General features: G+C 43.3%; 1 protein-coding gene across 3 annotated transcripts in view; it reads right to left on the bottom strand.

The window, feature by feature from the left end:
- Positions 1-9: 9 nt before the first annotated feature.
- LOC115559612 (collagen alpha-1(XIX) chain) overlaps positions 10-16,574 on the bottom strand; it is a 38,932-nt gene continuing 22,367 nt past the window's right edge. The window contains exons 19-28 of one of the 3 annotated variants that reach the window (XM_030378567.1): positions 16,170-16,214; positions 15,804-15,848; positions 15,642-15,704; positions 15,178-15,213; positions 13,399-13,443; positions 12,253-12,378; positions 11,163-11,229; positions 8,430-8,570; positions 4,708-4,785; positions 10-3,594 (exon numbers count right to left, since the gene is read on the bottom strand). In XM_030378567.1, the coding sequence (XP_030234427.1) occupies positions 3,476-3,594; positions 4,708-4,785; positions 8,430-8,570; positions 11,163-11,229; positions 12,253-12,378; positions 13,399-13,443; positions 15,178-15,213; positions 15,642-15,704; positions 15,804-15,848; positions 16,170-16,214 (765 nt within the window). In that variant the 3' untranslated portion in view covers positions 10-3,475. The other 2 variants (XM_030378569.1, XM_030378568.1) reach the window with 2 other exon arrangements.

The raw sequence follows: 16,574 nt of genomic DNA, 5'->3' as shown, positions 1-16,574 counted from the left end.
AGACACGCGTTAATTTCTTAAAATAATTTATTAACTTAAAATATAATGTTAACATTTAAACAGTTTGTGTAAAAACTTGGAAGCAATTGATCATGCAAAGAAATAGTAAGCAACATAAAATGAAGAAAATTGTTACCTATACAAGGTTAGAAAACATCCCCGCATAGAAACCCCCCAGCCTTACTGGTGGTGCAAAAAGAACGCATAAACCGATAATGAAGGACAGAACAATATTTATCACACTGATGTAAGGCGGATGCTAAATGAAGACCTGTACGGAATTGTAAAAATAACCAAATACTTTGTAACAAAAATAGTAAATGAACCAACATATTTGGCTCATAATCTACAAAAGAGAAAGCACCCTATTCCAGGTTCAATGACAACAGTTCACTGATTATATTATGAAGACGAAATCATGAATCAGTTAAAGTACACATTTTCAAACACAAAGTTGGTTCATGGAGGGCTTGATGACTTTGAAAACAACAAGCCTTTATAACAAAGGTGCTTCGGTTGGGGGGAAAACAGGTGTAGCTCATTAAGTAAATTACAGGTCTGTTGGCATGCCAGTGCCCTTCATTAACATAACATTGTGAGATACACCTGTGTTCACCTCTTCTATTACCCCTCTGCGCTAAAGGCCTATTATCTAGGCATGTGGTAACTAAAGATTGAGGTAGATACTTAGCAACACAAAGAATTCAACATTTCATCACACACACACACACGGTTAGTTTTGTGAAAATGCTTTGTGAAATGACACCTGGCAAATCAGTCAATAACAAAATCATCAGACTCATCACTGGCATTACTGATCTACCGTGGAAGCATGCTCAGAAACCAATAACTTACATTGAGCTTACTTCAGGCCAAATGATAGGGTAACAATGCTAGAATCACAGCATCACACGCATGACACATGTTTATTTTTTCAATGGATATATATATATATATATATATATATATATATATATATATATATATATATACGTAACTACCATATGGGACTAGTTTATGTCTAAATGCCCCGTTTAGCTTCTGCTTTCAAAATAAATCAATTAGGGTGGTGAAGACAGCCATGAAGACAACGTTGCTATTTAAGAAGGCAGTCTTTTGCTGTCATTCCTGTATGTTGCAGAATTAAGACACAAAAGGACAAATGCCAATACTACATAGATTCCAAATAAATTATATGTATGAGCTCATTTATTCCCCTGCAGTATACAATTCCAAAGTGCTGGTTCAGATCAAATATTGAGAACATCTCTGTAAGTTTATGTTCAACATAATTGAAAGTATACCATATTGGGTGCATAAATAATTACTTCCAGCAGGGGGCTCTTTCGCATCACAGAATATGTCCGCGGTGGTATTTTTTTTTTCTGCCTAATGAGAGCATTGACAGCCTTACCCTCGCCTGCACTTTTTCATACACCACGTTCAAAAGCAAAGAAGCATACGTTATTTGTGTATAAGTACATTACAATTAAATTGTCTTCGATTTTGTGTTCTCAGAAAGAAAATCCCTATAAATCAAAGGTTTTCAAGAAACCTTTCAATATTAATCATGGCAGAGACGAAATCCCACAGATAAATAAAAAAAGAAAAGGTCAAAAATCTAAACCTGAAAACACAATGGTAAAGCTCATCTAAAATGCTTTAAGGGCTCAAATCTGAACATAAATTGATGCTCTGGTCTATATAGCCACTTCCAACCGTGTATGAATGGACAGAAGGGAAACTAGAAGCAGGCATCTCAAGTTCATGGAAATCACGACAGACTTTGCAAACTATTCTCTTATTATTTCCCAGAGTTTTAAAACAAATGTGATTACCAGTGTACTGCTATTCTTAGGTAAAATGTGTTGTAACTTAGAATTTCTACAGCACATATCGCCATCAACGCCTCCACACACTCAACTCTTGATTAGATGTGGATGTGAAGCGTTAATAAAACATTAAAAAAATCCAGTCTGGAGACGACACGCGTTCACATTTAACTCAAGTACAACAAGTGGAAAACCGGGCGCCAGTGCCTGATGTACTGGGAGCAGTGATATAAATAAATAAAACAGCAACTGTTCAAGTAGATTTGAGAAGACTAAAGAATAAACTGCTGAGATGGAACCCAGCAGTACCGTACCGAGTGCAGTAAGTAATGTGGCATTGGAGGAACATCGAGGAACATGAACATAGTTACAAACAATGGAGGAATTACAGCAAAACACTATGTAAACAACAGTCAGTGTACGTCAGCTTCTGAAATAACCTCATACGTCATCTACACAGGATAACATACAACCAAAAGAGCTTAAATGAATCATTACAAAGACGACTTGCTTTTGCAATTATATCTTCAGGTCCCATTATTCGGCCCATGAAGCAGGAGAGTTAAAGGAACACTTATTCCACTGCCCAAGGCTTATTCAGAGACGGGCTCACAAGTGTGTGAGAATGATATTCCATCACTTCTATAGCACGCACACTGCATTAGACACGTTACATTCTGCTCATCTGCAACGCTGGCACAACTGCAGCTGTTGTTGTTGCTTTGGCGTTGAGCTGTTTGGATGTATAGCAACGGTTAAGCAGTGATGTAGTTTAGATGTTGCAGCGGAAGGCCATTTGATCTTTCAGATACCAAACGATTCTTTCTGGCAGTTTTTGAAAGAGGAAAAATAAATTGTCACCCAAGCTCTATTAGTATTATAATGGGCATACATGCAACATTAAACTTGTTATTGTCTACCACTTAAAATAGCTATTAACTCTCCTATCGTTATGATATCCCGCATTTTGGTTTGCATATAGATTCTTACAAGTGTTTCACACCTACGCATTAAAAAATATGCACACGTTAAACTCGATCTCGCTGGCCCGTTTATGCTTGCACGAGAGGAGATAGGACATGCACAGAGAATAGACACATAAACACACACACGCACACACAAACATGTATACACACACACACACACACACACACACACACACACACACACACACAGACACACACACACAAACAGATAGATATGTGACACACACACATAAACACAATGGAGTTGATTGATGGACAGATGTATGCATAGCAATGCCAGAAGAAAACATGATGGAGAAAACTAATCGTGTTTCACGGGCGTTAAGAGACACGGAGATAATCGACATGGAATGCATTATAGATCGCAGCAGAGGTTGTGAAAATAAAAAATAAAAACATTAAAAAAATACAGCATATCAAATGAAAAATTCAGAAATATTTCCGATTGCTGCAAGGGTTAACACACACGCGCACACACACAAGGAACGAAAAACAAAAACACAAACAAAAATTGCAACCGCCGTCGGCCGCGGTGAAATGTCATTATGGGGGCGTGGCTCCGCCTCCCACATGGGGGGTGGGGGGGGGGGTGGGGTGTTCCCCGTTCTAGGTCTTCTGCTCAGACCGGACATGGGACCCGGTCTTCAGGCGACCAGCTTAGCCGTTACGACGGCTTCTGGAGGCCAGAGGGAGGCAGTCCCCGGGTTCACACCGCCCGGGGGGACCGTGGGGGCCCTGGGTACCAGGCAGGCCCGGGGAAGAGACCCCCGCTGGGCCTGGGATCACAGGATTAGAGGGGGACGCATTACACACTGAGTCGTCTTTTGTAGAGGAAATATGATTTGGGCAGGGAGGCGGGGGCGGGGATCATACTAACCTGTGCTTAAAGCGGTAGCTCGCCGATTTAACACTTTAAGCCTACCGGTGGTGTAGCGGGGAAAGTGCTTTTAAATGAAGTAGTTCCACTTTCCACTATAGTCTGTGTTATTATATTTCATTCATCATGATAACTCAGACACCCTCGCAAACCCGCGCTACCAACCTTGTTGTATCTTAATGTGTATTTGGAAGAAAGTGAATTCAGATTTAATACGTTTTGTCTCCAGTCATCAGGTAGGTAGCCTGGCTACTACCAGACCAAGCTCAATCGTAGATTGCACGTTGGTCTGGAGAAGCTGCTGGCATTTTCTTCAGCACAAGAGGTGTGATCAACGGGACTAATTCAAATGACTCTGTACGCAATTGGCTGCTTGCCGTCGCTTCCCTGTCGTCATTGTGTTAAACCAGCCAATGCCGTGCCACGGGAAAAAGCCAGCTTAGTGATTGGCTCCCGCAAAAAAACGCAAATCGAAAATTGAAAGAAATGTATTGCCCTTCTGCAGGGCGAACTCAAATAGCCGGCAGAATGGGCGGGGCTATCCAGTCTAGCAGGTAGGGGGATGCTCAAGAACACCTTAGTCACAGCCAGCCTTTGTGTTGCATTGTGATAACTCGATGTATAACACGGCTCTTCTCAATGCTGTGGAATTCTCCGTTCACCTGCATGGGCCTTCCCGAACTTCCGGCGGTCAATTATTTTTTGAGAATTGACCGTTGCTAAGCATATAATCACCGCTGTCAAGGAAAGGGGATTTTTTTGCCTCTGATTCAGGTCTTTCGTATCACTCCGCAGGTAGTCCGGTAACATACCTCAGCGTATTCGGTTGCTTCGCGAAGTCAACGTCTTTGGCAAACTATTTACCTGCTGATCAACACTACGAATGGTAACAAATAAATTGTAAAAAGACACCGTCGGAAGTAATTTTTTTAAGTTTTGGCAAGTAGCCGTGTAATAAGCGGGATAATATAATACACATCATCCCTTACGTGTTCCATCTCAGTGGGCTTACCTGGTGCGCCTGTAGCCCCCGGTTCTCCTGGTAGGCCAAGACCCAGCTGACCCCGCTCGCCCTTCTGACCTCTGTAACCTGGGGAAACAAAAGACCAACTCTGATTGGTCCAGGAGTAAAACTTGTTTCGATTGGCACGGAGGAGGAAGAAGATAAAGTAGAGGAGGGGAGATGTTGTCAGTAGGATTAGTACAAATGCCAGTGTTTTTCCCTTGAAGTCCTGTGTAAAAGGTGAGCGTGACCTTTTCCCCTAAAAATAACAATCTTGGGCTCCATCTTGGCAGCGCAAATAGATTATCTTCTCCCTGCTTTGGCCCGATGTGAAGATCCAATCCCGCTCTGTCGTCAATGCTCAGACGAGAGCGGCCCCAGCAGCAGAAAAGAGCTGGAAATAGGCCACTATGAATTCCCAGTTCTCGGCCGCCTGTCCTTTGAATAATAAAAAGCTCACTGACATACCGTCAAAATACACAACATCAAACAAAGTCATCTGCCTTTGTCTCCTGCGAGTGAAAGGCAGCATGGGTTGGCATGGGCTAGGCTGTCAACACCGGGCTTTGAACATTTTCCCAACACAACAATCCGACGAACCGTGTCAAGTAGAGGTCAGATGTAAGGTTCAGCAAGGAGACTCAGGGAACCAGATAGGCAGGACAAGAATAAATAACCAAGAACGTAAATAACTTCACAAGGAGTGACTATATATTTAAATGCAATGTGTACGTGTTGAAATGAAAGTGCAAGTCATCTGTATCGCAGATCCTCACAGCCAGACATCCTAAACGCTACGCATCCCCACCGCCGTTTGCTATTTGTGTTGTGTTTCTTCACAAAGGCTCTCACTGTGGGCCCCTGACAAGCCGCTAGACACCCAGCCATTCTCACTCTCGAAATAACATAACCCTGAAAATAAATGTGGTGCTGAAGAAACCGAATCAGGAACATGCTCGTCCTGTAGGAAGACATGTCTTCCACGGGGTGGCAAACACACACTGATGCACGGGGGACTCAAACCGAACGACTTGCGATATGCACACACACACACACACACACACACACACACGCGCACGCAAACCCACACACCAAAGAGCTGCATCGTCACTACATGCAAAGTCATACCAAAGAAAGGACAAAAAACAGTTCACGCGGGCAGCAGCAAACCCATTCATGAGTCAGAGACTCCAGACCAGCTGGCTGGGATGGAGTCAATCAGAAAAGCGTGACAAGTGTCAAGCCTTGCACAACAGGCCCCCGCCCCCCCAATCCCCAAGCGGAGGAAATTCTTCGGCACTCCCAGGAAAATCAAAGAATAAGAAAGAGCTTGTAAATGCTTGGCCTTAGTGAGGGCGAGAGAGAGAAAGAGAGAGAGAGAGGCTGTTCACACATTGGCCATAATAATGAGACTTCTCTCAGAACTCACAGGGCCTCGTCCATCTCGTCGGCAGAGGTGACGTTCCGTGGCGGCACACTGTACCGTGAGCCAGGAAAATGAAAATACGGGATATCATACACGGAAACAAGCCATCAGGGCCGATTGGTGCACTCACTGAGAAATCGAAAAATGCCACAGCGTGTCTTTACAGGGTGTGTGCACACTCTCTCTTTTTCTCTCTTGAAAGTGAATTGCAGCCAGCATTTCTGGAGGCACCGTTGTTGCGCTGCGGAGTACAATGATGAACTATATAGCGCCGGTGCCGCTTCCTAGCTAGCCGGTGGAGGGCATGGCAGTCCGGGAGGTGGATGTTGTAAACAACCGTAACAGTATAGCAGCTCTCCATTGGTGGGGCTGTCTGGCAAATCAAAAGGCAAGCTGCAGCATGAAACACTTACAGCTGGGGGATGATAATTATCGGCACATGGTAGAAAATGGGCTCAATAAAGAATATCCAGCCGGTCATGATTCTTGGTGTGTAATATTTTCAAAACAAAGCGTTAACAAAAAATAGGTTTAACTCGAGCTCAGAGTAACAGTAGATAGAAAATAAACTAAAGTATAAACCCAACAAACCAATAAATAATGTACATGAACAAATGATATATATTCATAACAAACAACTAACGGAGTCCTTTCGAAGACAATTAAACATCTTAAGACTCATTAGGATTTTTAACCTACATTGCATTTCAAACTATTCAAACATAATAGTTAAATAAGAAACAAAACGATTAAAGCTTATTCTAACAGGTAGGAAAAATGTTGATAATATAATCCAGTTCAAATGGAGACAAAGACAAAAACAAAAGCAAAAGAGTGAAGAAAATAAGTGAATATCACAGAGGGGACATTTTTCACCATAAACTAGTAAATTTGGCATATTGGAGGAAGTCAAATTGAATATTCTCGAGGAACACGGTCTCCAGTGGAGGATGACGGGAAATAATGAGGAAATATTACCCCCGAAACTTTCCAACAGAGGAATCGACAAAGAGAGGTAAAAACGGTCTGGCTCCAGCACAGAAATCACCCTTCCCTTTAACGTTGCATCAGTATTGGTGTGGAAAGAGGCATTTAGGATCACCCATTACTGATTTAGTAGTAATATTTTTGTCATTCTGTTTTTGTTTTTGTTAAAAAAAATACTAAAACCATATCTAAGGTGGAAGAATGTGCATCCACGATCAACATTGGGTGACAATATGCATATTGTCCCCGTGGCTTCAACCGACTGCTGACTGTGAGCAATTGTTAAGAATTGCTCACAATTGTTAAAAATGTGAAGCGTTCTTCAATAAGTGAGGTAGATACAATACACAGAGACAGGTCAATGTGCTTAGTTTGCTCTCTTTCTTTAGTTGTTTTTTTTTTGTTTCGTTTTTTTTTAATGCACTTAAACACACAAACACACTCTACATCGCCTGTAGAACTCTGCTCAGCGCACAACACAACAACAGTCTGAGAAAAACAGTCTGAAGAAAGAAAGAAAGAAAAATAGAAAGACAGACAGAACGAAAGTAAGATATACAGCCTGGCGGGCAAAACCATTACAGATGGCAAACACAGAGCAGAACGGGAGATGTTTGTACTGAGGTAGAGTGAACAATGTCCACCACCTTGTTCTGACTATCTTCCTTTTGTTCCTAAGGCTGCTTTCTGCACTGCTGCAGCTGTTCTTTTCTGTTCACAACCGATATCACTTTCACTCCTCAGCCAAATTCTTCCTTCCTTTGTCTTCGTGATTTCCCAGAGAGAGCCGGCGCGCATCACACTCCTGGGCCATTCCACTGCCGCCCGGCCCCTCAGAGTGCCTTGATATATAGGTCTAGCAAGAGAGAGATAGCCATAAATCCCCATAACAGGGCTTCAGCCCCCCGATCTCATGCCCCAATCTACCGCACCACATCCCCGCTTTTTCATTAGAAGACGGAGAAGATAAAAAGAAGGGAGCATATTTTTTCGCAGGCGGGTTACTGAATTATGTGGCAGATGACACCCCTACTCAAGGCAGAATGGTAAGTGTATTTAAAGCACCCTTGAGCACGCCCCCCCTCGGTATGCATGGCAGACATACACCGCGTACGTTAAACACACTTCCATGTCATCGTCTCGAGGGTCTATTCCTCGTTACGGGTACCCAGTGTAGCTTTAAACAATCAACGGTTGAAGGACGTTATGATCGGGAGTCAGACTTTTAGAGAGGGTGGCCATGTCCAGGAATGGGAGGGAGCCAGGTTCATTTGTTCACAATTGTAAAGACATTTCACCCAACAAGATTGGCCCCTACCTTGAGGGCCAGGGGGCCCTGGTTCTCCTGAAGGGCCCGGGGTACCGTCCTTGCCTGAGGGCCCGGGGGGGCCCTGAGTTACGTGGGATGCCAGCAGGCCGACTGGGGTCTTCTGCAGGGTGGTATAGCTGGATAATTTTTCTATCAGAGAGAATCATGACATTCATACTGAGAATACGCTTTGACTCTCCCGGTTCTTGGATGGATTTGAACGATTTTTGATTTTTGTCATCCTGCGGTGCAGACATTCGTCGCCCACAGGACAACGTTCCCATTGCGTGCGTGACGATCCACAAATAGCGTTGCACTCGATCCACAAATGCATAGGTTTAACTTGTGTCTGGTAAGCTGATATCCACACTTTCTTTCTGAACACCTTTCCATGTTGTCACCCACATTCAACCGTGGTCCTAGCTATGTTTTATAAATTAAGAAGATTTTCTTTAAATAGGATGTTTAATTTATTGATTAACTAGTCACAACTAGTGCTTGCACAATGTAGTTTGACGTAAATCCGCTTAAAATAATTCACTGCGTGTACATGTCAGGTCCGTAACCTTATCTTTCGCTTTCCTAGAAGATCATAGAACTTTAATTTAATATCAGAAATCAGGATCTGTCAAAATGATGAACTATGTGAAGCTTTTGAAGATAAATGAAACGATTAAAGATGAAGGGAAACATACATACTTGTCTTAAATTTTATCTAGGATACTGGTACTTTACATCTGTTTACATTTGATATTCTGAGTGCTCCATCTGTGATTTCATGCCACATGAGTGTAATGTAAATTGTCCAATACCTGGCGATAACGCTGCTGTATATGGTATAGATGGGTAGCCAATAGTTATTTATGGTTTTATTTTTCATGTTACTATATTATTAATTTGCTATGTAGTAGGAGCCATCCGTATATGTATAGGACAGAGCCTAGGTCACAGATCACTTGCGCCCTTCAGAAAACATAGTTAAGCCCTTCAACATAATACGAATATGGACTAACATATCACCTGGAACGAGAAAGGGAGCTATCTTTAGTAACAAGGAGAATTAATACAGGCTTTCAAATTAACTAGTATTGGGCTTACTTTTTCCACGACGCTATACATTAATTCGGTTGCGTGAGTTGAGTTTACAATGAATAAAAGAAAACATGAGACAATCAGTCACATTTATGAGAATATAAAACTTTATGGAAAAATCAACTTAAGCATAATGAGTAGCAAAAAACAAAGATGGAAATGATTGGCATCACTGATGACTGTTGGTACGCTATAACACTGCCAGCGTGTATAGGAGATGAAGGAAGGAAGAGGTCCTGCAAGGGGCGTGTAGATTGTGCCTCTATAAAACAGAAACCCAGGTTTATGAGTGAAAAGAATTGGCATTCTCAACATTTCTCAATTAAGGGTTACTATTGATCAAAATTCACAATTATGTACTTATCCAAAACCGACTAATAAATCCATGTTGACTTTCCGTTACCTAATTCTTCCTTCTGACATCCTTTGTTGGCCTGGTGATGGTCATTAAGCCTACAGAACTTGGCTTCAGCATCTATAAGGTCATACAACAGTGCTTAGGTCAATGCCAAAATAGGATGAAATTATATATATAAAAAATACAGCTGTATGAAATTTAGCACGGTTTTCGGCTGATGTCTTAGGCTTATGGCCAGTATTTTCTTTGATCGAAACTATCTAGAATTAAAACATAACAAGACAAACTCTAACTTCATCAGGGATGTAAATGACTGAAATCTGTCGCTTTTCATCTGAAATGTGTTAGTTAATTGAATAATGAATTTTACTCACCTTCGTAATTGAAGATATAGCTGGACACGCAAATTTTAAAGCCTTCCTCTAACAAAGAGGTCGGATCTTATCAATAAGATGTGAGTAAAACAGAGCCCTAGCGCTCCAACTAGCTGGCTAATCCGACACTAAAATACAAATTTATGATTAATATTCCAAAAATGGCTAGGAATGAGAAAGTAAACAAAGCTGAACAAGCACCGAGAGAATAGTTTAGTTTTATATATATGTTAACATATATATAAATGTGCTGCTTAAAGTGAAGGAGACGGCTAGGACCCGGACGTAAACGACTGTAGCATGAACGATGTAGACCGCAAATACTTGGAGAATTATGTCATATTTTATCGATTTTACATAATTTAATTTTTGGACCGCGGTACATGCAGTGGGAATCGTCTCCTGTTTGTAACGGCATATTTAAGTCCTTAATAAACTTGAGCAACCGTCTTTCACAGATGGGATGCAGTGGGACGCATCGGACAAAAATCCAGAAATTAAATTATGGAACTCACAAGAGCTACGGATCCGTACATTTTTTGTGAATGTGGATGTGGATATCATTTTATAAGACACAACTGAAAAATATGCATTGGTGGGTCGTGAAATATTTGTGTGGATATCATTTTACAAAACACAAGTACAAGATGTGTGTTTGTAAAATGTTAGTGTGGATATCATTTTAAAAAGCACAAGTGTCAAGTGTCAAAGTATTTGTTGATCGTGGTAAACGCAATGGGAATTTTCTTCTGTGGGCTACAAATAATAAAGCCAAATCAAAACTTGCACATACTAAACAATCAAGCAGTAAAATTCATCTTCATCTTCAATGTATATTTACATCGAGACTATGTTTGTTAGTACAGTGTGATCATATCGATACTAAAAAACAATTTGGGAAAAAGTTGAAACCTCTACCTTCAAACACCCGCAACACTTCATTTCGGATAAACATTTTAATTTCCTCCATGGAGCTGGCATCATTCTGTGTGGGAGAGGCGACACAAACATATCTTTACAATTATGAGGAGACAGCTGTTATTAGTGATTTATTCATGGCGAAACGGCAGCACAGTAGCTGCAGATAAGACAATAGCTATGGCATGGAAATTGATTTAGCTGCTGCCATGTGTTGTGCCATGTGCGGCACGAGCTCAGATTCTCTCCATATTGTGCGGCGAACATAAAGCATGAAGTCAGAAATAATGAATGACTTTTATGACGTTGAAAGGATTTCATTTTGTTTTTGTTCGGTAAAAAAGAAAAGTAATCAAGAAAATAGGGATTAAAGCGAGCGACAACGTACCAGACTTTTCAAACAATAAGATGAAAACTTCTTATCTGGTATTTACTGACAATTCATTTATTTTATGATCTCTCTGTGAACTCTCCATTTCATTTAACAAGACATATATGCGCCATTGTTAAATGGACACAAGTGAACACAGTACAACTGACCATACGTGGTGGGCTCCTATGTGACAAAAATATCTGTACACTTCATCAATCGTTTGACTGTATTTGATTTCAATTTCTCTCTGCGTCACTGTCTCTCTCGGAATTCTACTGTTACATAAATCCCTGTACACACGATTGTGTAAATGTCTTTGACACACAGAGGGGGTATATTAATATTCCGCAGTGTGCTCCTATTCCTCCCACACCTTGCTCCATTTTTTCCCCTTTGATACCCCCCCCCGCCCCCTATCTCTGTCGCTCTTTGCCTGTCCTCCTCCTCCTCTATGACCTTCTCCTGTGTATATGTTGATCAGGAGTGGGAAGCCAAGAGCAGCCACCTCACATTTTTTTAACAAAGCTTTGTTTTTTCCCGTGGATCTTACGCTTTCGCTCGCCCACGCGTGCGCTCTCCAAAAATAGGAAAAAAAACAGCGTCGGAATCACGGATACAAATTCGCTTCGGCTACGACGGCGGAGACCGGGAAGCTAGGAAAACAGTTGAGCATCTGACTAGCCTCCATGAGTCAGCGGTTCAAAGTGAGGGGCTTACTAGTTGACCGGGGGGTCCGGGGTCTCCTCTCTGGCCCGAGGGTCCCATTGGTCCGATGATCCCGGGGTCCCCCATCCGTCCCCTCTCCCCCTGAACTCCTCTGGCTCCGTGGATGCCTGGGTCGCCCTGCAGGACCGGCCACACCGACACACAAAAGTCACCCATCTGCACCACTGATTCATTCAATGGAACCTAACAAGGTTTTACTATTCTACGACTACTGTTTAGTCAACGTTTGGTAACAGGGTACGTTAATTAACCGTTAATTAACTTTGGTGAATGTTATAATAAGCATTAACAAACAATGAACTAACAGTTAACTAATGGTCTAGTTATCATTTACTAACGGTGTTCATGTTAACTAATAAAGGGTGGCAGTGGCTCATTATAAAATAATAAAATAACAACGCAATAATTATTATTACTGCATTAACTAAAGTAAATGTTAGGGTTTATTAATGTATCAAAGTTATAAATTAGGGGGTTATGGATTTAGCCTTAGGGTAAGAGGAAGACATTGAGGTTTTAACCAAGTTCCTTTCAGCTGGGAGTCAAATACCCTAACAACTACACTATTATCTACTAATGAATGAAGTCATCCTCCACCATGCCTGCATGAGTTCAGTGGGGAACGTTTGGCTCTATAAAAAAGGAAAGCAGCACAGGTTCAGGAGAACGGAGGGAGTTGGATTCAGCAACCAGCACACATCTTTTCAGAACTTTCTGTGACTTGCACCACTTCATTGAACTCTCGTTCCCCCCTCACTTTTGTTTCGAAGCCACTTGTGCCTCACCTCTCCAGAGGATCTGAGGCAAATTGTGTATCTAGGAGGTTTACTTCTGATCCCCTATTACTGCCATTTTGCAATAGATTAGTGTCTGGGTGTGACAGAGCTCTTTAATTGTGACTTCCCCACACAATGGAACAACTGCATTGAGCTGTAAAGGCTTCTCTCATGTGCCTGCGTGCAGCGGGAGGATTAGTCAAATTTCGTACCGAGCAGAAGTTTCATTAGCATTCATTCGTTAGCTTTCCGCACATGATATTTTTACGTAACAACAACAATGGTTCCAGAGATATATATATATATATAGATAAAAAAGGAAGGAAGAAAAGAATGAAAAAAACAAAAAACGATGCCTCACCCGTTCTCCTTTAGAACCTCGCTCCCCCGGTCTACCTGTGGCACCCTGGGAAAACGGGGGAAAGGGGTTATTGTGGGTGGACAATATCGACGAGCCAGAGCAGGCGGATAGCGAAGGGCCTCAGCTCCGGCTCAACGGCACATGGGGATCTCATCCGTTTCCCTGCAGCTGTAACACCCATTCACGTTCCCTTATTGTCGTCCTATTCTGAAGGCAACAAAACAAAACATGTTTATGCAGATGCACCGACTTGCCGCTGGTGTTTTCGTTTGTACGCTCCCACTGCCTAAATTACGCCTTTCCTCGTATTGTATTTCACCCTTTTGCAATGTCATGAGATTCCAGCTGCTAATTCGTATGAGGGGGCTTTCTGCCTAGTGCCAACTGCATCTACAGCACACCGCCGAGAGAGAGAGAGAGAGAGAGAGAAGAGAGAGAGAGAGAGAGAGAGAGAGAGAGGGAGAGGACGAGCGAGGTAGAGAATACCTGTCGCTAGGCTCCGTGTCACTACGTCTCGCGTCTACCAATAGCTTTGCTGTCACTCCTCATTGCGCGTCTGTACGCCACGCTTCGCCTTACCTCGGGGAGCCGTCTTTGTATCAATTTCCTGTGGGATTACAGGAGCCATGCAAAAGACAATCTGGCATGATGTGGTTTTAAAGTGGGCCTCCCTTTGTGTTAGCCGGTTGCTCCTGCCTGCTTTAATCTGCGCCACTCCGTATTCCGCCATGCCTGATGGGATGCTTAAATCTATCATCTTTGCCCACAAAAAAAAAAAGAAAGAAGAGAAATCCACCCCCCTGAGCAGTACATTAAACCACACAGATGCTGAGCGAAGGAAGCAAAGCCAAGCGGAGTGTGAGGGGGGGGAGGGGGGGGGGGGGGGGGGGGGTGTGTGTGGGAGGGTGGGGGGTAGGGGGAGTGTGGTGATGGAATTAAAAGCCACCTCCTAGATGGCACTGTTGCATCGCGCAAAAGGATGCGACTCTGCAAGAGAGAGGAGGAGGTGGAGGACCCAGCTGGGAGCTGGGAGACGGGGGGGGGGGGGGGGGGGGAGAGAGCTGGGGGGGGGGCAGCGACAACGCATCTCTGAGCTGCCATCCACAATGTGTCTCTCTGGACAACGCTGGGATTCGGATTGAAGAATAATCAGGAGTATTCATGAATGACAATGAAAATATAAATAAAAAACAGCGGGAGGTCTCTCGCCGTGTTGCTCGAGATATGTGGTGATAAATTCTTAGAGCCGGCGCTGTTAAAATGAAACAACAGTGTCCGCTGCAGGAGACGTTCTGCCGAGATGAGTACTGTGTGCTGGTGGCTAATACCGAATATCTTTTCATGCGTTCTGTGAATGTGTTGGTGGGAATGCTAGTTGTAAAAGGCAGCGATTCATATCTTATTCGTTGGGCTTAAAAGCAGCCAATACTGCTAATACTGAATACAGATTTTAGCTTTTGTTCATTTCAAAAGGTATCGGATTTGAGAAAAATGGCTGATGCCATCAGTTCAGCAACATATTCATCATCGCCTCGAAGCATTGACTGTATAATTAAGATATGAAGCTTAAAAGTCAACAAAGCCTTAAATCTGCAGGATTCCATTTAGTTGTTATCGTTTAAAATGCTCAAATATGCAAATGCCCTTAATGTCCTCTCAGTGATGCCGTAGCTCCAGGGTCAGATAGAAATCTGCTGTGCCATCTCTTTGCGCCTCTGCTGATGTGCAGCACTTCCAACCGGGGTGTTTCACATAAAGCACTCACTTAACGTAACTCACCTCATATCCAGGAATCCCATCTTTGCCAGGCCTTCCCTGCTCAACGAACAAAAACACAAACAAAAGACAGTGGTATCAGCTCTCCCCCCCCCCCTCTGTTTCCAAAGGAGGAGCACTGTTGCACCCCTGGTAATCTGCACACTTAATGAGATAGCTGAGCCGTGGGATAATGATCCTGATTGCTGTGTGAACACTGCTCCATTCCCTGCTTACAGGGAAAATTACAGAAACCATCTATGATGGTAATTACATACAGTAATGTAATCAGCTGCAGCACAACCGATTCAGTCATTTTTTTCTTCCCATACTGTCCTCGAGTTATGCCCACTTCACCTACACAGGGATAACTCCACAGTGCGGGAGATTGAGCCTATATCGTAGCATCGGGGGCACGCTACGTAGCATGCTAAGATGCTACGATAGAGAAGAAGCCCGCATGGGTCGTGTCGGTGTAGCATCCTTACGGGAACACCTTGCGGTCCCTCCGGCCCCGGGAAGCCCGTCTCTCCGAGCGGACCCCTCTCGCCCTGTCGGAGAACACAAGACGCCCGCTTGTCAGTCTGCGTCGACAAAAGGGACGAGACGAATGAGTGACAGCTGGAAGAGAGTTAAAGGCTGTGGCTCACCGGCTCCCCTGAGGACCCAGGATCTCCACGCATCCCGGGCTTCCCCTGTCAATCAGAGACAGAGACACACACACACACACACACGCACGCACACACACACAAACACACACACAGGCACACACACACTCGCGCACATACACACACAGTGTTAAGGGGCCATAGCATGTGTGTGTGCAAACAAAACCAACTTCATCATCATTATTATTATTTTCATAAGGCCGACTTTGTCAATGTATCGTGACAGCTAATAAGTTAGCGTGCTTCTGTCTGGAGAGCGGAGCGTGTGCGCTTAGGGTAATCTGTTGAGAATCCATTAACGGCGATCAATACAAGAGAATCCTAACAAACGGAGGAGGCTGTGCTTACTGTAGGGCCTTGAACTCCAGAGGGACCAGGCAGGCCGACGTCACCCTGAGGACAAAGTTTACCACCGTATTAAGATGGCATAATTAGCAGCACAGGAGCGTAGCCTCACTCCAGGGTGTACTCCCAGTGCCATTAGCATAGATTAGCAGATAAACCAGCCCCGGAAAGTAAGTGTTTTACCACCAACTTTCTCTTCAAGCGTCCTGTCATGTAGTTGTTCCACAATTCTGACATTCCCCTGAAGGATAATTCATGCAGGATGTCAGACTGAAACCATCAACCACCCACAACACGAATGCAGACGCACACGCATAGGGCTGCACGCGCCCACACACACAAACCCAGAAACACACACACAGACACACACACACATAAGGCAACACACACGGACACACACACACACAC

This window comes from Gadus morhua, chromosome 15, assembly GCF_902167405.1.
Source record: "Gadus morhua chromosome 15, gadMor3.0, whole genome shotgun sequence".
NCBI lineage: Eukaryota > Metazoa > Chordata > Actinopteri > Gadiformes > Gadidae > Gadus > Gadus morhua.
The sequence above is the reverse complement of the archived record's forward strand: the minus strand, read 5'-3'. Positions and strand labels throughout refer to the sequence as shown.